Below are 22,470 nucleotides of genomic sequence, written 5' to 3' on the forward strand. Positions count from 1 at the left end.
CAGTAGAAAGGAAATGCAACGGGCACTTAAATCCGCGGGACGGCTTTGTACATTTCAAATAAGATTCCTTGAGGGGAGTTTCAAGTTTAACTCAGGTACAGCCCCAACCATAGACCTAAAAGCTTCTGACCGGAAAGGTAAAAGAACAAAAAACTCTGCCACGCTAATAAACCTGGATGTAGTTCCATACTCTTATTCTGCATGTATGCAAATCTGAGTCCCCTCTGAGGCTTGCCTGTGTTCCCAGGAGGAAACTTTGCAAGCTTGGGAAAAGCAACGTTTCCCTGTTTTTAATGAATGCCCTTTACCCAGAGTTAATTTGATGGGAGTGTAACGGGGGAGAGGCACGAACCTATTTTTATCTGTTGAATTCTGGTCTATGCTGCTGCCACGATCAAGTGAAGGAGCCTAGCACCTTTCACGCGGGAAGGCGGGGCCGAGCTGTGATTGACATGCCCGGAGGGGGAACTAAGGGGATGAATTCTGGAGTCACAGAGCCACACGTTGGGCTCCCCACACCCTGCACTTTTATAACCTTGTAAGGAAGAAGGACCGGGCTCGAGATAATCCCCAATTTCTGATTGGCCCGCACATGGTTTGATTGACAAGATCCCCCTGGCTCCGCCCAGCCCCAGTCACTTTATTGACACTAATGAGCGAGTTCTTTCCCACCGGTCTCCTGCTTGGAAGTGCTGACAGATCAAGGCAACAAATTTCAATTACAAGCCCTAATTTGTGTCCGCAGAGCGTTTGTTCCCCATGTCAGTCCTGCCTGGCCCGTCAGACGAGGCAGAGCTCGGAGGAGGAGGAGGGGGAGGAACAGCGCCTCTGCAAACGGGACTAGTTTAGACAAACTTGGCTGATCCCTGGCATTGCACAAGCAGGGCGAGGAGACCCCCGCGCCCCTCGCCTGGGGGATCGGGAGGGAGGCAGGGAGCAAGACGCCGCTCAGGCCGGGGGCTGCAGCGCAGCGCGGCGCGGCTTTGGCCAGGGGCCCGTTGCGTGTCTATGAGCGGAGTCTAGGGCAGGGGGGTGTGCACGCCGGGCATGGCCGAGAAGCGGCGACCCTCGCCCGGCACCGCGATGAGTCTCAAGGCTCACGCCTTCTCGGTGGAGGCGCTCATCGGAGCCGAGAAGCAGCAGCACAAGCAGCCGAAGCGGCGTAAGCTGGGCGGCGAGGAGGAGCCGGCGGCGGAGGCGGAAGAAGCGGGCAGCGGCTGCGAAAAGGACTCCAGCGAGGGCGCCGAAAGCGCCCCGTTGCAGCCCCACGCTGGGGCAGCGTCGGCGCCTGGCAGGAGCTGCGGCGAGCTGGAGCTGAGCTGCGGCGTCCGGGGACCGGCCGGTGAGTCTCCTCCCCGCTCCCATCCCACCCCGCTGGACGCTGCAGCGGGGCCGGGACAAAACTGCCCACCCCGCCCAAGCTGTCAATGCAGCCGCTGGCCCCCACGCTGGAACTTCCTCGGGCACTCTGAGAAGGGGCAGGGGCCGATTCTGTCCCAGAGCCGAACCCCGGCGCGGCTCATCTTTGCTCCGTGTAAACCCTCCTGCGCCGGGTCACTCACTCCTGGCCTCGCCCTCTCACTCTTCTGACAGCTTTTCAAGTTTCTTCCCTCTCTCCTCCTCCCCTTTGAACCCGGCTGGGCTCCGGATCCAACACTTTCTTCCCCCCCCTGATTATTGTTTTTCTTTAACACCGTGGCGCAAAAATCGCTCCAGCCAATGAGCTGGTAGTAAAATATCTGTCAGAGCGGAGATGTGTTAATGAACCTTCTCCAGGCATTCGGGGAAACCAAGGGTCTGGTGCGAGGCGACCGTGTTCACTTAAAAGTTCCTTTCCCTGCTATTTTTGACAACTGCATTTCAGGCCACCACCACTCTAGCCCTAATACTAGACGTGAAAGAGCCGAGCCGGGGAGCAACGGGGATTCGTGTCAGTTAAAAAAAACCAGTGCATTAATATGCCAGAGAAGGGCAAACTTTGCAGAGCTGAAATCAAATGTACAAGGAAATCTGCAGTTAACGTTGCGACGCTAATTCATTTCCCGCAAGCCCGCAAGCAGCAGCGCATATGGCCTGTCTCGCTCTGCCCCAGCAGCACCAGGAAAACAATCAGCCCGATTTGTTCTCCTCGGTGCCAGGGGTTTGCTGCATGCCGGTGCTTAGGCCTGACGCTGTGCTGCCTATCCGCGGAGAGCCCTGCCTGAGATGGGGGTACGGTTGCTATTTGAAAGACCCCACTCCGGCGTCTGTTATCAGCTTTAAACTCCAGGGCCAAATTCCGCACGTGATCGCGGCTGATTTTCACCCCGCGCTGGGACAGGCGCGTTACGCACTTGCACAGGCACAGGTCGCGTAGCTCTGCGCTGGGCCCGCCACGGGAGGGACAGCGAGCTGTGACCGCGCTGTGTGTAAACGCGGGGAGGGACGCGCGCTGGGCCTGGAGAGTGCGGGCGCGCTGCGGAGGCCCGGGCGATGCTCTAGGCCTTTCGCTGCGGTGGGTGGCGTGGGGAGACTTTTGACTTGCTCTTTCTCTGTTGTTTTGGGGGCAAGGGCTGGACCCAGCAGCCCTTCCCCGGGCTCTTCTCAGTCCATGGAAGAGGGAGGCGCTCCGAAGTCCCTGGGAGCTGCCGAGATCCCAGGCCCCGCTGCTCTTGGCCTGACACTCCCTTCTGCTTCCCTTCCTCCCGGCTCTCATTCCAGGCGGCTGCAAGGAGAGTTTCCTAGGAGGGTCCCCGCCAGTGTCGCCCGGCGGCTCCCCCAAGGGGTCTAGGGCCGGTTCCCCTCCGCCAACCCCGCAAGCCCCGCGGGTAGATCTGCAGGGAGCCGAGCTGTGGAAGCGCTTCCATGAGATCGGCACCGAGATGATCATCACCAAGGCAGGAAGGTAAAAAAGGCGCGGCGCGCACTTATCCAGTTCCCCCTTCTGGGGCAAATGCACTAGGGCAAAGGTACCCTTCTGCGACGGGCTGTTCTGCTGCACCGCTCAGGAGAGAAGCAGAAAGCCAGCACCCAGGTTCCGCACCTCTGGTGGGTGGGCGCAGCAGTACCTCGGAGGGAGAAATTGCTTAGGAGTAATCGAAATCAGACGCACTACCACATCACAATCAAATCGCGATGGGAAAACTGAAGAGTTGAGGCCCATTTTCCCGCAGGCAGCGCTTTAGTGTAGGGGTCCCCGAAGAAAGCAGTAGTTTTGTTAGTCATTTCCACCCCACACTCATAAATACATCAAATGAATTGTATTACATTGGCTTGTTAATTTCTAGTCTCTGGTCCAATTTACAGTTGCAGGACGGGCACATTTTTCGTTTTCTTGGTACCCCTATTGTTTCTTGGAACTAGGGAAAGCCGGAGTTTGTAAGGAGGTTAATGTGGCTAAAATTAATTCCGAAGTCTATTGATAAAGGAAGATCAGACTGAGTACAAATGAGACAGGATAGCCTAACTGCCCTCTGATTTATGCTATGCTCTCCTTCAGGTGGATAAACATTATGTCTCATAATATCACTTTGTTCATTCATGTTAATCAAATACAAAATCTGATGCTGCAGAAGCCGGATTTTTTATGCTGTTTTGGACAGCTAATTTATAATAACTATACAGATGACATGCACAGTCTAAAATCTACAGATACATCAAAGTGGATAAAGCAAATTGATTTATGTGCTATGTAGAGCACAATAATTTTAGATGGGCACAGGAGCATGTGGAGTTTTAGGTTTCCTGTTCATTAGGATGAAGTCTATGAATGTTGTATTCTTCTAAAATAAACTTTCCCCCCTTTCCAATGGATACACATGGCAAAAACCTGGCTAGTATAAAAATATCTGAACTTATTAGAAATTACAAAAACATATTTGATTGAATCCATATGCTACCTTCTCCATTTTCAGCGAGGCTTTATTAATGATTGAAATGCAGTCTTAACTAGCACAAAGCAACATTTGTCTTGAGGGTCCAGTCAAAGATTTTCCTTTTTTATCTTACAGGTGCACTGAAATAACAGTAAGAGCCAGTTAGCCAAGACAGTTTCACCCTGCTGTTTATTTAGAAATTATAGAAATAACATATTTTTCCTTCTACAATTTTAATTTCGCTAATTGTTTAGAACAACAGAAAACACGGAATTTAATTTGGATGGCATTTAGATTTATGCAATAAGAAAAAAAATCTTTTATTAATATGCAATCAACTAGTCATTATAAAGTTTCTTATTTTTGCCCTTCAGGAAGAACTTTTCATCTAAAAGGCAAGTGTCAAACACACACTGAATTGAGACATGATTTTTTTTAATCTAAAAGCCCCACATTGGTTAACGATTCCACTTTTGGACACCAAATGATCTAAATTGTGAACATATTTATAAACATACTTTGTACTTTGGTGTCTGCTTTCAATAAAGATGTTTTAGGGCACCTTTCAAACATAGAACAACTCATGGATATCACCTTTAGTATGTTGCAAACCGTAAATCCCTTCCGAATGAGGAACATATTGTTTGGTTCTATCATGGCACATTGAGTTTTATAATTGCATCCTTGTTTTATATTTCTATCATCAAGTCTTTAATGGTATAATTTGCTGATATAGAAGTGACACACCCTTTGCTGCCGTCAGTACTCACCTGACAATTTAAATTTCTGCAGGTTGTGATCTTGCTTGATAAGAGCTGTTACTTGCATCTCGCATGTAGTATATGTCTAGTAACTGTCTAGCAGGTTGTAAAGGCATATGTAGTGAAATAAAGTCTCAAAACAAAATGACTTACTATTTAACAATAAAGTTGAAATGAAATGGTGAGATTTGTACTCCCTAAGAGGATCACAAAACATATGAAGCATTGTTCAGCAAAAATGCACTTAAGAAATCTGTTGTGACCTTTCAAATGGACCATTTTGTGGCTATGTGGCCATAATGATCGAAAAAGACTTTAACAGACTTCTCTGTATTAGGGAGGGGGTACTCACAAACTGGTTACTTTGCTGTTCAACTGTTCCCAAATCTGTTTCATATCAAAATGACCTCGTTTTTTCTGTGTTCAGGCGGATGTTCCCTGCAATGAGAGTGAAGATCTCAGGTTTAGACCCACATCAGCAATATTACATTGCCATGGACATTGTGCCAGTGGATAACAAAAGATACAGGTACAGTAACTGTAAAACACAAAGCTTGTGATGCAAACTGTACAGATACGACTGTTGGCAGAGAATATTAATCAACTATATATTAACAGAAGGAAGAGTTTAAGGCTCCTCCAAATTTCTATTTTCATCTCAATGCATAAAAATAAGTCATTGTGCCAAGTATGCAAGAACAACGGCAGTTTTTATTGAAGTGCTTTCTACATTGGGCTTATGTTCGATAGCTAAGCAGTCAGTTGTTTTGCTTTTACAGAATGCAGCTTAGCCCCAGCAAAGAGAAATTTTTAATGTATTTTGTTCTTAGTCCACAGCTACATACATCCACTTTGTGTCACTTTGTAGTTATTTCCTATGAATGAATAAATATTAAAATTATATATTCCAGTGACACTACGTTAAAATGTAAAGCATTTAAATGTTCTTGAATTATGGTTCACAAGGATTTATGATAAATGCTGCGCCTTGTGTTATGGATTCAGATTAAAAAGGGATAACAGGTAGGTATCTTTAGTGATTTTGATTTGAATGAATTGATGGCATTACTGTCCATGAAACTTCGTATTTTAAAGAATATATTTATTAATGAATGACCAGTTATGCTAATTATTTCTTTAACACTTCAAAAGAAGGGTCACATTTATGTGAACTTTTACCAGGGCAGTCCTGGGCTAAGCAAGTAGTCCTGTGCCTATTGGACTACTAGTCTGATGAAATGTTTGCGGGTTTAGGCCCACAATCGTTACTATTAGCACATTTAGAAACTTTATGAATCAAGGGCCTGACCTTATTTGCCATTGAAGTCAAGAGAAGATTTTTACCAAGTGGTTCAGTGGGAGCAGGATTGGAGCCTTACATATTATCATTTTGGTTATTTCAACCCGTTGTTAGAACAATTCAATAAATCTATTTGCCAAAGGTTTAATTGTAGAACCATGAAACTTTAACATAGGGAAAGAAGGTCAAGCTGAACAGACTTACTCTCAGGGAATACTTTTTTTCTCACTATACCAACACTGAGTCTGAACTACATTTCTTGTGTAATTAAAATCGATAACTGTAATTTCCTCCTTCCACGGGCACATTTATGACAATTTTAGTTTTGTTTACAGAGAAATTTTCAGCAAGGTGACAATATAAACACCAAGAACAATTCAGATAGTGGTCGTCTGGTGGGGGTGTTTTTGTTTGTTTTTGGATTATGTCATAACAAACCGAAACAGGTTTTCTCTAAGCTAGGGCAGTTCAATTAAAATGGAAAATCTTTATGCTGATTTGGATCCAAAATTAAGACTTTGTCAACTGGTCATAACAGAAATGTAAATTTACACAGTACTGTGAGTATGTAGTTTCTGATCTTTACAAATAGCGATCTTTATGTCAGGACTTGAATAGAGTTAAAAATTCTGATATTCAAATGAGGAAATTAATATTAAATATTAGTAGTTATAACAATGAATGTGTCTCTTTCATTTTAAATATATATGTATTATTATAGTCCTTGCTGTCTGCACTTCTGACTATTAATTTTCCAAAAAAACCAAGTTCAGTTCGTGTTATCATATATAAAATGCAGTATTTTCATGGTTGGCGCGCACATATTTTTGTTAAGAATTTAGAATTATGTATATTTTATCTTTCTGGTTACTTTTACCTGATTTCACTTTTCTATAAGCAATGCTCTTATGCAGTGGATGTATTCTTTTATACTGATTATTATTTTAGTCCCATTACTGTGCTTGACACTTTACAAACTGCCTGCCCTGAACATCTGAACAGCAAAGAGATACTATAGCAGTTGTACACTGGGCCCAATCCTGCTCCCCTTGAAGTAAATAATTAAACCTTAACTGAAATGGTGTCAGCTGAGGATAATTCATATTTAAGCTTAGCAAAATTAAACCTTATCTGAAAAGTTAGGTATTGTTTTAAAATATTTTAAATAAATTTAATGAAGTACAATTTGTAATGTTCACACCTTAAATAGGTAAAGAAAATATTAAATCTAATTTATTCACAAATTAAAAAGAAAAATAAATCAGATAAAAATACTAAAACAAATAACAAACTGTATGATTTAGATAGAGGATATTTCTCCACAAGAAGGAATCACAAGAAAGTACATATCATTTCATAATTGATGGCTTGCTATGATTTACATCCATACATATTTGTAATGAATAATTTTGTTTCCACTATTTATAATGTTGCAGATTATTTTTTCTCTTAAAGAGGAGAACCATACAGAGAGACAGACCTGGTGAAAGTGTTGAAAGACATTTCTTAAAATTAAATTGATCTGTTTATTTTTTTTGCTAAGAGCATTTTTCTTTTTTCTGAAGCGTGCATGCCTATCAGACATATTCATTTGCACAGTTTTTAATTAGTTTTTTTTAAAATTGTCCTGCAAAATAGCTGAATTCAGAATAAGATATTTTTTACTGAAGGATAAGATACTTTTACTACAGAATGACTTTGTTTATTTTTTTTAATAAAAGGAAACATAATAGGATGTGGGTTTTTTATTTAAGTATTTCTGTGGTACTGTCAAGAAGATCAATATGGTTCTCACAGAAATCTTCTCATTTTAATTTCATTCTCTCTTTCATTGTCGCAAGATGTGTTGTATCTGGAATAGTTTTATCTGTGGACTGTTTCATGTTAGAAACAACATGCTAAGTGAGTCATGTAAAGAGTTGTTTATGTCATTGTATAAATTAAGGGCCAGATTTTGCTCTATTACGCTGGAGCCCATCCAGAGTGATGCCATTGAGATCAGTGGATCTATCCCACCGTAACTGGTGGTCAGTGGAAAGACAGCAACTGGCTTTAATGGGAGTTGGATCAGGCTCTAAATGAGAGCAGAATTTGGTCCTGTCTATTGTAGATACTTTTGCTAATATTTTGTAACTCAGCTGTTTGCAGCAACTAAAATTGAAAGTTGAAATGAAAGTAAATTAAACATGGGTTCAGAGTAGCAGCCGTGTTAGTCTGTATCCGCAAAAAGAACAGGGGCACTCTAAGGTGCCACAAGTACTCCTGTTCTTTTTTTTAAATTAAACATGTTATTTGCAGCAAAGAAGACTGCTGTGTTTGCTCGTGCAGCTATTAAGGTAATCTTGACAGTCGTGAGAGAGGCTTCCCAAAATGCTGCGACTTTGTTTATATTGATTACTTTCCCTTTATCTCTCAAATCTCAGTTGAATTTCCTAGCTATTTTTATAGACTTCTTTTAAGTGGTTTTTTCCTGCTTTTTTTTTCTATTGGAAAAATGATCACTTTTTTCTGGGATATTGTGACTAGATTCATTGTACTTATTGTCCCTCAACATTTGTAGATTGACAGGTGCTGTACATACAAAGTCCTGCTATATCAATATGGATCAATCTGATGAATTATTTCCAATTTCATTATGACAGATGTTGGGCTTCTTTTCATAGGTATGTTTACCATAGTTCGAAGTGGATGGTGGCCGGGAATGCTGATTCACCAGTACCTCCTCGTGTTTATATTCACCCTGATTCACCTGCCTCAGGGGAGACTTGGATGAGGCAAGTGATCAGCTTTGACAAGCTGAAACTTACAAACAATGAGCTGGACGATCAAGGGCATGTGAGTATTCCGTGTCTTACAATATGACAAACTAGCACATCGGTCATCACGTAAAGATTTTATGACATGTATCTTCCTGTTGACAAGAATGATCTCAGCCTTGCAAAGCTTCATAAAAATTGACCAGCACCCATACAAAATCTGCTCATTCTTTTGCTTTGATAATTGGTTGATGCTTTTTTTAAAATGGATGCTAGTTTATTTGCCCCTCAAAAGTATAAGACCCCTGGGTAAGTAGAATTGTGCAAGACTGAATTAACTAAAGTAAAAGTACAGAATTGCTTGTATATTTTATCACCATATCTATCGATCCTGCAATTTCAGTTTTTATCAAAAAAGTGTGCTTAAACTCACAGGTAGTGAGAATAAATATTAGTAATATGTAATAAGTTTATGTGAATAAAAAATACGTTTAGCTGTTTTTTTTAAGCTAAACATTTGTGTGAAATCCCATGAGGTGTTAATAATTGCACTCCAAAATGAACAACATGGGAGCTGGGTTCACTCTGATAATGATTTATTACATACCTTATGAAGCAAGACCCTTTCACAGCTGAGGCTCATTACTTCTGAAAAAGCTGGCAGACTGCTGCAGTATGAGTGTTCTGTTTGCAAACTCTGAATTGTTTAGTTATGACATTATCTAATGTGACAAAATGTGTTTATATTCATATTTCCTTTTCTCTTGAAAACTGTTGAAACATGACAGATGTAAGCCAGCGTCTTTCCAACAATCCCTAAAATAGTTGTACTTGACACCTTAGGAAATAATTAAAAAACAAGAATTGTTTTTAGACAGGATGAAGTCTTTATTTTTGACAAATTCAGTAATAAATAGCAAATGTTGGCTTTCTTTCAAAGGGAACATTGAACTCAAAGTGTCTGGAGTTTTAAGAACCTGAGTGACAAGTCGGAGACCGGATGTGGGTTCCATTTACTCTAAAGTAGCCAGACTTATTAAATAGGATGATTCCTCAGTCACGAAAAGGAATAAAATGGAATACCCCTAGCACTATATGCAAAGATGCTATATATAGCTATCAGCATTTTTCTTCTGTGCACATTTCCCATTGAAGTCAATGGGAGCGCTGCTTGCAGAACAGTGCGAGAACCTGGTCCCAGTTGTAAATTTTACAAGCACCTCCATTTTCTCTAAAGAAAATATGTGTCTGTAGGGTATGTCTGTACTGCAGTCATAGGGTGTGACTGCAGCTTGGGTGGGTTTACTGAGCTAGCTGTAATCCAGCCAGGTTGGGTACGGGAGCAGTGAAATCAGGGTTCCAGGAGGGCTAGAACAGCCCACACTGAATGTCTCTACATGGGCGGGGGTAGTAAAGTGATGGGGCCAATTCATAATTCATTAAATAATGGATTTGTGCTAGGGATAAATCTGATCCAATAACTCTGCTGTGTTAAGCCCTGTTCTTTATCTCTGCACTCTTTTTTCAGTTCTTTGCCTATCCTTTGTTTATGTTACATAAGTATGAGCAACTATTTTTTCCCACTCGGTTGCAAGAAAGAGTTATAGTATGTTATCGTCAGATGTTGCAGGAGTTAGATTGCTGTTTCACTGTAGATATGCCCATAAAAGGTTTTGAATTAACAGTATTTCTATTTTGGATTTAACACCTCCCCCCAATATTTACACTCTTTATCTGTGGAATTATGATCCAGGGGTCTGATTCTGCAGTCCTGGAATGAATAAATGTTACTCAGCGTGAGAAGTTCCATGGGTTTCAGTGGGATTACTTGTGTATCTGCAATTAATATGAACGGGTAGCACCAACATTTTACTGAAGTGCTTAAAAGCGAAGAGAGCTGTAATTCTGGAAGACTCCAATTCTACAACTGATAGGCTATGTCTACACTTGCAGTTAGTAGTGTGATTCCCAGCTCGTGTAGACATACTCGCACTGTGTGCTAAAAATAGTGTATAGCATTGGTAGCCTGTGCATAAATGAGCGGCAACCTGACCTTGTACTCATGAGGTCCAGACCGGTTTGTACTCAAGGCAGTTAGCCAATGCCACCCCTCACTGCTGCCCCATGTTACTATTGATACACTATAGTTTTTAGCGAGCTAGTTACATGACAGCTATAGAGAGTATGTGTAAGTGAGCTGGGAATCACATCCCTACCTCCAAGAGTAGACATAGGCAACCGTTCAGGCAGATTGTTATAACCGTTGACTTCAGTGAGGCTACACATGGACACAGCAGTTTGCCCATGTGCTATCGGTTACAGGACTGGGGCTCAAGATTTAATCTTGAAGATGGACAAAGAGCTAAATTACTGTATTGTATGCTATATATTATATTGGCCTTGCACAATATAGTGCAAGTATATACTATACTATATTGTGCAAGGCCACATTTCAGGCTTGCTTCCCCATGAGATGAAATCCACAGTGTATGTAGTGCATTCTTATTCATGGTGAAGAGAAATTTAAAATTACTGGAGCACTCTTTATGTATTAAAGTTTCAGTTTGGAAGCTAGCCAAGTAGTATTCTTCTAAAGAGAGTCAAGGCACATTGAACTGATTCAGAACTACAACATCCCCCCACTCCCAAAACAAAAAAAATGGAAATTTAATGTTTTTTTTTAAAGACAATAGAAGGTTAGTTGCAAAATTCATATTTCTAAAATCTGGGAAATTGCAAACATTCACTGTTATCAGAAAAGGCAAAAACAGAAAGCAGAGACGTGTCTATCTCAATGGGTCCATTTTTTCTTTTCGAGTAGCATGAAATGCAGAATTGAAATGGCTGTGCAGCCTCTGGAGGCCTCCAGCAATAATGGAAAAGGAATAATTGCACATTTTGTAATGAATATAAGCCACTTGGCTTCTACAGTGCTGGTCCTCACTCACCTCTTGAGGTCATGTAAGGAGAGACAGAATTTAGCTCTCAGCCTTTGCCTCTGAACATATTTTATGTGTCCAGTTCTCCATTTTGACACACTGTTGATTTTGCTCTTTTCAAACATACTAAGTATGGCCAGTTTACACACAAGTTTCTCCACTAGTGTTCTGGGGCTTGATTCTGATCCTTCAGCAACGTATTTCCATTGACCTTCATGGAATGACAGTAGTGTGAGACGAGTTGGGGCCCTTAATGTACACTGTAGTACTAACTTACTGGCATTGGCAGCAGGGCCAGTCACATTTCACAAAGCTGCTTGCTGTTGCAACTAATCAATGACACTAAGTAAATAGGTAAAATACTTCAAAGTTAACGTTACACATTTTTAAGGGGCATGTTAAAATACTAACCCAGGTGTCCTACTATCCTCAAACTGTATGTGTAACTCACATTCATATGAGTTGGGGCTACATATGTGAACTGAGGACGTTAATATTATTAGTAAACATTTATGTTGTTGAAGTGGCTAATGGCCAGCGAGGTCAGGGTCCTGTACAGAATGACAGTAAGTGACAGTGCCTGCCCCAATTTTAGCCCTTTGTTTAGAACTGGACATGGCTACATTTTTTAATATTTTAGGGCCACTCACTTTCCGTTTGAATACTTCCTGTAAACACTCCGGTGTGCTAATGTTGTCATCAGCATTTTGATTGGGAGTCCTTGTCTTCCCACTTTTATAGTAATGTTATATAAACAGACACATGGACCAGATCTTGAAGTGGTTTTGCACATAGAATCCATTTGCATGTGGAACAACTGGAGGGTCAGATGAAATTTATAAAGATACATTTTCAATGTGATGCTTGCAGACTTAATGGGAGTCACCCAGTTAATTTGTTGCAGACTGCTTTGAAAAGGTAACGCATCCTAAATTATACTGGGCAGTAATCTCCACTGAGACACTGGGTTATAATGCCGTTCCTTGCAAAGACATCAGTATCATCAATTAGAGATTTTATGATGATGAAAAGGAAATCTTCATTTTATGACTCACATAGATAGACAAACACGCTTCGCTCATCACACATACATACTTCCTCTTTCTTATACTAGCCCCTCTCCCCTGCAGTCTCTGGAATAGAGGGTCCCAGGTAAGATCGATCCTCTTTGATTAGAACTGGTTGAAATTTTCACACCCTTTCTATCAAGATTTAATGGAAAAAAAATCAATATTTTTGACATTCTTCGACTAACTGCTTTTGAGTAACTTGTTTTAACCCCTAGTTTGATATAGAGTCTCACCTGTGGTATTTAAATTGAATTAAACTTGTCTATTTTCTCCCCTCTGTAATGCAGGGGTCAGATTGCAAGTGGAGGCAGGCCATTGCTCTGCCCACCTTCACAAGTTCGGAGTAGCTGTAGATTTTTTGTTAAAATGACCTGCAGTGAAAAGTTGAAAATGTTGACATTTAAATTAGCATTGCTAGGTTTTGTGAAGATGATAGGGGCAGTTCACACATCGTAGCCCCAAATGTTTCTCCCCACCTCCAAAGCCTGAATAAATGAACTTTGCACAAAGAGTCAAAAAGGATTTTTGTTTGGTTGGTTGGCTTGGTTTTCGAGTTGTGGGAAAAGGAACCTGGCAGCTAGGAGAAAAGTGGCTGTAGTCCTTGTGCCGCCAGGGTCCAGGGCAAGACGAGGAGGACCCATGTTGTGCTGGTGTTATTGATTGTTTTTTGGTTATGGATAAGGCTCCTGTCATTCGGCTCCATTGTGGCAGACATTCCATAAACGTCTTAAAAAGAAAGTCCCTGCTACAAAAAATTTCATTTGTGGCTGTGCGTCCATCAGCTGTTGCCTGGCACTGTCACTTTGTATGGCAAAGGGGAGTTGCAGCAAGGGCCTTCTGCATGGCGTGCATGCCCATGAAGCAGTAACAGTGGCTTCCCTTGTGTTTAGGGCCAGCTGTAGCAGCCATTGATAGGGCCAAGGTTTGTTCTTCGGTGATGTTGTTTTGTTCTTTGTGTCTTCCACAGTAAGAACAAGGTCTTCACTACTATAGGGGAAGACACTTAAGTAATTTAAAATGAAAACTTAAATGCTGCAAGAAATGATAGCACCCCCAGAGAAATGATGCTATGGTACACTGATCTGCTGTGCCTCTTCTCGTGGTTCCACTGAAATATTTGTTTATGTAGGATGGTCAGGAAGCTGAAGATCTTCATGGGTAATCAGTCCAAGAACAATAAGCCTAAAGGGGGAACAAAAGGAAAGAGAGTATGAACAAAATATTAACATAGTCGTTATTTAAAAAATCCTAACAATGCGATTTTAATATTTAAGATAAGCTATTCTGGAAGTACAATTAAAGTATGTGGAAAGCCAGCTTGCTTTCTAAGAGCTGGACTGTCAGTTTGCAATTGCAGTTTGGGTTGTTGCATTGTCCCTGGAGCAGTCTGGGAGGGAGAATGGGACTCTTCAAGTCACAGAAATGGCGTGCCTGCCTTGGTCTTCCTTACTCCCATTCACAGGGTGGACCATGGCCTGGATCTAAAGGAAAAGAATCAATATTGTGTTAAACCCAAATACTGTACTGATCTGCTTGTCAATTTGAGTTTAATTATCTTAAATAAAGAATGGAATCGTCTGAGATAGGTGTCGTTGACTGGGTCATGCTGTGTTATGAATTTTTAAAGGGATGCAGCCAACTTAAAAAATTAAGTTCAAGATAATGTCAATTCCTTGGCCATTTTTGTGGTTTGCATGTTTCCTGCTTTTTAAAAGACCCAGACAAACAGGAGAAACTGACTGATTCTCCAGGGACAATGGCGTAGAGCCAGTCTACTCAGTGCTATTAAATGCACAGAGGAAGCAAACTGAAAACATAGAGATTTTTTTCTCTAATCAATCCGGGATGGCATTACTAACAACAATAGAGGGTAACACATTTTCAGGGAGAGGTGTAATTTAGTTATTTGCTTATTAAATTGGCAATGTCTTGGGCCCACTTCACCATTGCCCTGCACCTTGTGTAGTCATTTAACTCAGTACAAAGGCAGTGTGTGTGTGTGCGCGCGCGTGTGTAAACTTCTGCGTAATCAGAATAGTAGAAAAACAATTTATATTCAATTATACTGATGTAAATGACTAGGCACAGTGTAGGGCAATGGGCAACTGGGGCTTTAATGTATAGTTTTAGCTTGATACTGCATTCTTAATGCACCCATTACTCTCTTACATCATCAGGTATTTAGGGTGTGCAAGGAATGCAAGATCAGACTTTTGCTGTTAGTCACTTGCTAATTCTTCTTTTATAGAATTTTTTCCAACAGAAAAACTCTGGAAAGTTTGTTGCAAGAGAGATTTAAACACTCAGTTCAACAAAGCCAGTATATAGCTTTTTAATCTATGCGAGACTATAGAAGCTGGGGAAGTCACCTTGAATTAGAATAACCATAGGTAGGGCCCTACCGAATTCACCATCCATTTTGGTCAATTTCATGGTCATAGGATTTTTTAAATCGTAAATTTCATGATGTTTTAATTTTAGGGATCCTGACCCAAGAAAGAGTTGTGTGGGGGGGCGGGGGGTGGTCACAAAGTTATTGTAGAGTGGGTTGTGGTACAGCTACCCTTAGCTCTGCACTGCGGTTCATGCCGGTACTGCCTTCAGAGCTGCTAGCCAGGAGCCCAGCTCTGAAAGCAGAGCCGCTGCCAGCCACAGCACAGAAGGAAGGATGGCATGGTATGGTATTGCCACCCTTACTTCTGCGCTGCTGCCTGCAGATCCGGGCCCTCAGACAGCAGCTGCCACTCTCCGACTCTTCAGCTCTGAAAGCAGCAACGCAGAAGTAAGGGTGGCATGGTATGGTATTGCCACACTTATTTCCGTGCTGCTGATGGGGGGGCACTGCCTTCAGAGCTGGGTGCCTGGCCAACAGTCACCGCTCTTTAGCTGCCAAGCTTTGAAGGCAGCACAGAAGTAAGGGTGGCAATACTACAACCCTCCCAGAGGTGAAAGTAAGCAGGTACGGGCCGGTACGGAGGACAGGTAAGAAAAGGAGACTGCCTGAGGGAGGGAGAAGCCCACCCCCTGCATAAGAATAGTTTAAACTCAGTTGCTCCCTGAGTGGTTCAACCCTTGGGGTTAGGAGTGATTTCTGGCATTCTTGTTAATTTCACTCACAGTAGGTGCGGGGAGTGGGGAGGGTGTGTTTGACAGTCCTTGTCTGCCCCCAGGATGAGGGGATCTCTCCAATACTAATATACACAACAAATACAAGCATTTGGCTGCACAGCTTAAATCCAGAGCTAATAAAAGCAGGTGGAAGGGGAAAACTCACTATCACACTGGTTTCTCGTCTCGTCCCTCGTCCTCCTCCAGCCAGGCTGCAGACAAGGCTCTGCATTCCTCCCCCACCCCAGCAGGGGTTCTCCTCTAGGCTCTAGCTTGCAGTAGGGACACTGGCTGAGATGCCTGCTGCTGCTGCCTGCATAAGAACAGTTTAAACTCAACTGTTCCCTGTACAGTTCAGACCCCAGGGTTAGAAGACATCCTTGTTAATTTCACTCCCAGTTGTTGGGGGGGGGGAGCGTGTGTGTGACCATGGCAGGGGCAGTTCTTTTCTGCCCGTGGGATGAGAGGATCTCCAATACACAAAAAACACAATCAAAATCAGGAACCATTTCCAAGTTCAAATCTATCCCATTCCCTCCCCAGCAGAGGATCATGGTTGTGATGTCCAAACTGCTTGCAGATCCTCTTTGAAATGTTACTGAACCACATAGGGAACAGATGAGTTTAAACTGTTCTTATGTAGGAGGCAGCCTTCTCCCTCCCTCAGCCAGTCTCCCTGTTGCAAGCTAGAGGCAAGCCCCTACAGCTGCTGCTCAGTGCCAGCCAGGGAGAAAGCACGGAGCCTAGTGTCCGCAGCCTGGCTGGAGGAGGAGGGAAGACACGGAGAAAAATGTGACAGTGAGTTTTCACTTTTTCAGGCTTATTCCAATAGTAAAGTTTTATTACAGACAGTACTGGTAGTAATAATAGTAGCTTTATTTTCTCTATCTATGTCATGCAATGGGAGGGATCCATGAAGTACGTAGGAGAGATGGGTTGCTTGTTATTGGACCATATGAGTAAGAAATGTCAATTACTTTCACCCCTGCCCAAACTCCAGGGCTCCCAGCTGCCTCTGCAGTTGGTAGCTCTGGGGGTGATTTAAAGGGCCCGGCTCCTAGCTTTAGCTGAATCCCTGAGCCCTTTAAATCCTGATTTAAAAGCCCTGGGATTTAAAGGCCCCACCTCTTCTGATAGAGGCCACACCTCTTCTGGTTGAGGCCCGTCTCCCTCTGCAGGACTCTGGAGTACCGGCAAGTCCTTTAAGTTACTTTCACCCCTGAACCCTCCTAAAATAACCTTGTGACCCCCCTGCAACTTCCTTTTGGGCAGGATTCCCAATTTGAGAAACACTGGTCTCCCCCTGTGAAATCTTTATAGTATAGGGTAAAAGCACATAAAAGACCAGATTTCACAGGGGAAGACCAGATTTCACAGTCTGTGATGCGTTTTTCATGGCCAAGAATTTGGTAGGGCCCTATCCATAGGGGACTGCCTGAAGTCATTTATTGGAGCTCTTCTGATGTCATTGTCAAAAAGCCCAGTTGCAATGTAATGAAAACTTTGATTATCCAGAAACTTTGCTTATTCAAAACAGGATCATGTTCCCCAGCCAAGACTAAATGTATTAAAAAGTACTCTGCCTAGTGTGTTTATCCAAGCTAATGTAATGTCCCCCATTTCATTTGGATAAATGAGGTTTCATGGTGTTTGGCATTATTCAGGCTGGGTGAAGTTAAAGGCTCCATGTTGTGATGCCTGATTGCATAAGCACTCCATGGCTGCTAAAGAAGCAGGAAATTTAAAAAAGGTTTCTCTTGAATCTTGATTAAAGCTTCTGCAAGCCAGTAGCTGTGGGACTGGTGATTTATTTATTGATTAGAGCTTCCAAAAGTTGCCAAGCTTCTGATTTTTTTTAAATCTTTATTAAAAGGATGTTTATCTTTAATGAAATAGAATAAAACAGGACAGATCTTCTGTGTTTTAAGCCTCCTTCAGAATGTAGAAATACCACCGCAATCCTACAAATGATTATGGATGTCTTTAATTTGAGGCACTGATGTTCATAAGATTTTTATCGGATTGGGGCCTAAATCCTTAGCAAAGGAAATTATTCTTTTTCCTAAATTGACACGTGTATATTGTGGTGGGTGTATTTATTATTCCCACATAAGTAATGCTCCTTGTATCTGTTTACATACTGTAAATACACAGTTGCTAACGTTTGCAATTGTGACATTTGGTGGTTTTCTTAAAGCCACTGCTCTAGGAGTCATGAGAATCTCAGCTTTCATTTGAAATAAAATCCCAACAAATTGTGTTTCTAACCCTTATGGTCACAAAAACCTACCAACCAAATCCACTACCACCATACTTGAAGCATTTTCAATATTTTCGTTAAGTTTCAAAATCCAGAAAGCAAACTGATTTTTTTTTTTAAATCTCATATGGTGAAATCCATCCCCACTGAAGTCTATGGCAAAATTCCCATTGACTTCAGTGAGGCCAGCATTTCACCACTCATTATTTTTTGAGTTCCTCACTCATGAATTCTGAATGCTTAGGGATGGCAATGTTGTAAGTATATAGTGATTAGATTACTGTAACGAGACCCATTATAAGTTATAGAAAACTTAATTTCCAGGAGATTGCATGATAAGCAACACATGCCATAATTTTTTTCCAAAATGCTACCAGCATTGAAATAACGGGGCATCCTTTCTAATAAATGTTACCTTTTCTTTGTTTTCATTTGTATAGATTATCCTTCATTCTATGCACAAATACCAGCCTCGTGTCCATGTCATTCGTAAAGACTGTGGTGATGATCTGTCTCCAGTCAAGCCCATTCCTTCAGGAGAAGGCGTCAAAGCATTCTCCTTTCCTGAAACTGTTTTCACTACTGTAACAGCATACCAGAATCAACAGGTAACTTTGGCTTTCTTGTTAATGGTTTACTGGCTTTATAGAATACATCAGACAAGTACAAGAAAAGAAAAAGATAAACTTTTATTTCACCACTTAGCAATAAGGCATTTGTCTAATACTCTAAATATTTAATAGCTTTTTGTATTACTGTAGCATGTAGATGCCACAACTGAGACAGGAGTGCTGGTGTGCAAGGCATTGTACATAGTAAGGGATGGTTCTTGACCTGAAATTCTTGCAGTTTAAATAGACAGGGCATAAGAATTTCTATCTCTGTTTTACAGATGGGGATTGAGATACAGTTCCCATGGGAGTTGGGTGCCTAAATACCTATGAGAATCTGGGCCAAAGAGACTAAGGCCATGTCTACACGTACAGTGCTGCATTGTAGTGGCGCCACTGCACTGCTGCAGCATGTCTGTTTAAGATGCTCTATTCCAACAGGAGACACTCTCCCACCAACATAGCGCTGTGCACACTAGTGCTTATGTTGGTGGAACTTATGTCAGTCGGGGAGGTGGAATATTCACATCCCTGAGTGACATACATTTTGCTGACATAGGCTGAAGTGTAGACATAGCCTGAAGGCCAGATTTTTAAAGATATTCTGCCTAAAAATGCAGATAGGTACATAGGCATGTCTGAAAATCCCATAGGTGCTTATCACTCACCGATTTCAAAACACTTTCCAATATTAGTCAAGTATTAATGTCCCCAGGTTGTAAAAGGGGAAGTTAGTTTTTAATTTAGTAATTAATAGCTTTCATTAACATTTAAAGGGGCAGGTTTGGCCCATAAACAACCTATTCAAATTCACACAGTGAGCTGCAGAGATAAAATTAAAACCCAGGCTGCCCGACTCCTAGTCTTCTGCACTAGTCTCTTGTCTAAGTATAACACACAATGACATCATATTTAATATAGTAACATTATATTCATTCTAAATAATTTAGCACAATTATGTTTTGGTTTGTGTATATGTTTTTATATATAAATATAAAATTTGTGCTTATTAATGGCCTACTTTCTTCAGAAAGTAGAAAGCAAAATGATTTAATGATGCAATATAAATTTAAAGGGGGAGAGTCATCTGACTGATAGGCTACCATTATTTAGTAACTATTTTGTTGATTTAAAGAAATTACAAGTATTTTATTTTTGTGTGTTATAGTATGTTCATGTGATCATAGCCGCTTAACAGAAATCTTTCTCATTCAACATCTCCTTCTCTGCCTGTATATATCTTATGTAAATTTGTCACAGACAAAGAGGCTATGCACTGTCTTAGTTGAAGAAGCAATGTTTTCCGGACAACTTCTTTCAAGAATCCCAACCAGCCTGGGTGTAAAATAAACACTCATTGACTTCCTTGGGGGATGTATGCAGAGAACGATTGTAGGATTAGGTCTTAATTTATTATGTTAAAAAGAAAAACACATTCAACCTGCAAATGGGAAGAAAGAGCCACTTGATTTTTTGTAATTCTTAAACAGAATTAAAATGGAAAATTCCCATGATAGCTCAGGTTTGGTGGGTATATTTGCTATGCATGTCACTTAAACTGAATTGGTAGAAGTTTTGGCATCACTTTATTTTATTATCTTTACAGATCACTCGATTGAAGATAGATAGGAATCCATTTGCCAAAGGATTTAGAGATTCTGGACGTAACAGGTAAGCTTTGGAATAATGTTTTGTCTGCAGTGACAAAATCAGTTTGTTAAAGGATTTAAAGAATGGTTACCATGCACACAAAAAGGGGTTTCTGTTCTTACAGACCTTTCAAGCTTGTAAGAACTAGGTGTCCCAGTCCTAGCCCTAGAGTTATAGAATTAAACCTAAATTCTGTGCATGTAATGACTAGTATACAACCTTGAAGGTTCACTGTTTAACTTGATTCATGTACTAATATACACTGCAGCTTATCGACGTAGAACATGAAAAGAAAACTTGCACACTGTCTGAATGGTGATTCTTTTATGAATTGCATACTAAACGCTGAAAAAGAAAGCATTTAATTGTATTTCACATGGTGCAGTAATTTCAGTGACCACTTTGCATTTTGTTTCCTACAAGTGCTGTTTTTATGACCTGACCTTCCAGAGAAGAGAACAAACTGGGTCAGTAAAAATGTTCAGTGTGTGCCTGCCAGTTTATTGAGCTTCTATTTTAGTAGAAGGGTGAAGCATTGGAGATCATTTTGGGCTCACAGCAATTCGCAGAAGAGCTCATATTCACTTTTGGAGAGCAAATTAGTATTTTTTTAAATGGATGATGTTGGGAGAGGAGGAGATGAACATTACAGCACCTAGCAGTGTGGGGTCCTGGGCCAGGACTAGGGCAGAAGCCCTAGTGCTATGATAATACTAATAATAAATACTAATAATACAAGGGGAGAGATGACTGATAGGAATCTACTACAAAGTATCATAGGCTTTCACACCAAGCACTTGCTGCTGTCAAGGATTAAGGGTCTTCCTGATGAGAAACAGTTGGCCAAACTCAGCCCTGCGTCAAAATAGGCATCACTCCATTGGCAGAAGGGAGTTGTGCCTGAATATGTCAGTTGCGATTTTATGTTTGCAGTGTTGTTGTAGCCATGTTGGTCCCTGGATATTAGAGAGACAAGGCGGGTGAGGTACTATCTTTTATTGGACCAACTTCTGTGGGTGAGAGAGACAGAACTCTTCTTCAGGTCTGGAAAAGCTTTGATGAACTTAGTCCTTTATCTTAGAATTGAGTAAACAACTAACTTTCAGATAGAATTAGTTAAGGAAGAAGCAAATTCAATTTGCTGAATGCCATGCTATATATTTAATAAGAGAGAGAAATTCACCCTGTGTGCTTCTGAACTCCTTCAATGACCATTTAATGGTGTATTTGATATATCTTTAGCACCCACACTATTCTTGGGGCTGTCAAATACCCCAAAATAATCCCTGCACAGAAGCCTTTGGAGAAAATCCTCACACCACTGCAGTCAATAGCAAAACTCCTACTGACTTCATTGGGGCCAGATGTCACCCTTTATGTTCCAATAGACTCCCTTGGAAGATGGGATGCGCTTTGAAATCCAAAGGTGGGGATAAGTTAGAGAGCAGTCTTGCAACTGGGTTTGCATGGATAGAGCTCCATTGACTTTCCTCAGGTTCTGTGTGATTGCAGGGGCCCAGCCACACAGATCCTGTTTCTGGATTGGGACCTAGTTGTTTTTGTTTTAAACCATAATTAAATTCTCTTTGTGTGGACGTTAAATGAAAAGTGTCATTCAGAACGATGGAATTGTGAGGTTATTCCACTGAAAAGGGCCTCTTTGTAAATGGTTTCATTCTGCCTTTAAATACAAATCTAAACGCCCTTTTGTTGCAATAAGGAAGTTTACTATAGAAGGGGCCAGATCCTCAGCTGCTACAAACTGATATAGCTCCATTGAAATCAATAGTCCTATGCTGACTTACACGCACTAAGGACATGGCCAAATACAATTGGGAATGTGGTTCATATTTTTGATTCTTTTTGCAGCAAGTTTCTTTGAAGAATCTAAATGTAAAGGCTTTATTTTCTACAGCACTCTATAGTATGTCTTTTACATAGGCATTATAGTCTGTACCGAAAGTTAAAATACTGTGGTGTCATTGCATTCTCCTTTTGGATGCATGTTGATTGTATATTGTGCTGCAATAACCTTGCCCTGTCACACTACATAAAACAATTCTGTTTAATTAAAAATATTCCCTTTCAGGTCATTTACAGTCTCACAGGCTGCTTTATAAAGATCAGTAGCCTTGCCCTTTAAAAGCACCCTCTGTACTTT

At 41.3% G+C, this 22,470-nt stretch overlaps 1 protein-coding gene across 1 annotated transcript in view; it reads left to right on the forward strand.

Moving 5' to 3' along the window:
- The first annotated feature begins 677 nt into the window (after positions 1-677).
- Positions 678-22,470, forward strand: part of TBX18 (T-box transcription factor 18) — a 29,560-nt gene continuing 7,767 nt past the window's right edge. Inside the window, exons 1-6 of the mRNA XM_050950141.1 lie at positions 678-1,342; positions 2,701-2,884; positions 5,043-5,144; positions 8,579-8,750; positions 18,489-18,656; positions 20,266-20,330. Of these exons, the coding sequence (XP_050806098.1) occupies positions 1,048-1,342; positions 2,701-2,884; positions 5,043-5,144; positions 8,579-8,750; positions 18,489-18,656; positions 20,266-20,330 (986 nt within the window). The 5' untranslated portion in view covers positions 678-1,047. The remainder of the gene's footprint in view (positions 1,343-2,700; positions 2,885-5,042; positions 5,145-8,578; positions 8,751-18,488; positions 18,657-20,265; positions 20,331-22,470) is intronic.

The sequence above is a fragment of the Gopherus flavomarginatus genome, chromosome 4, assembly GCF_025201925.1.
Source record: "Gopherus flavomarginatus isolate rGopFla2 chromosome 4, rGopFla2.mat.asm, whole genome shotgun sequence".
Classification (NCBI taxonomy): Eukaryota; Metazoa; Chordata; order Testudines; family Testudinidae; genus Gopherus; species Gopherus flavomarginatus.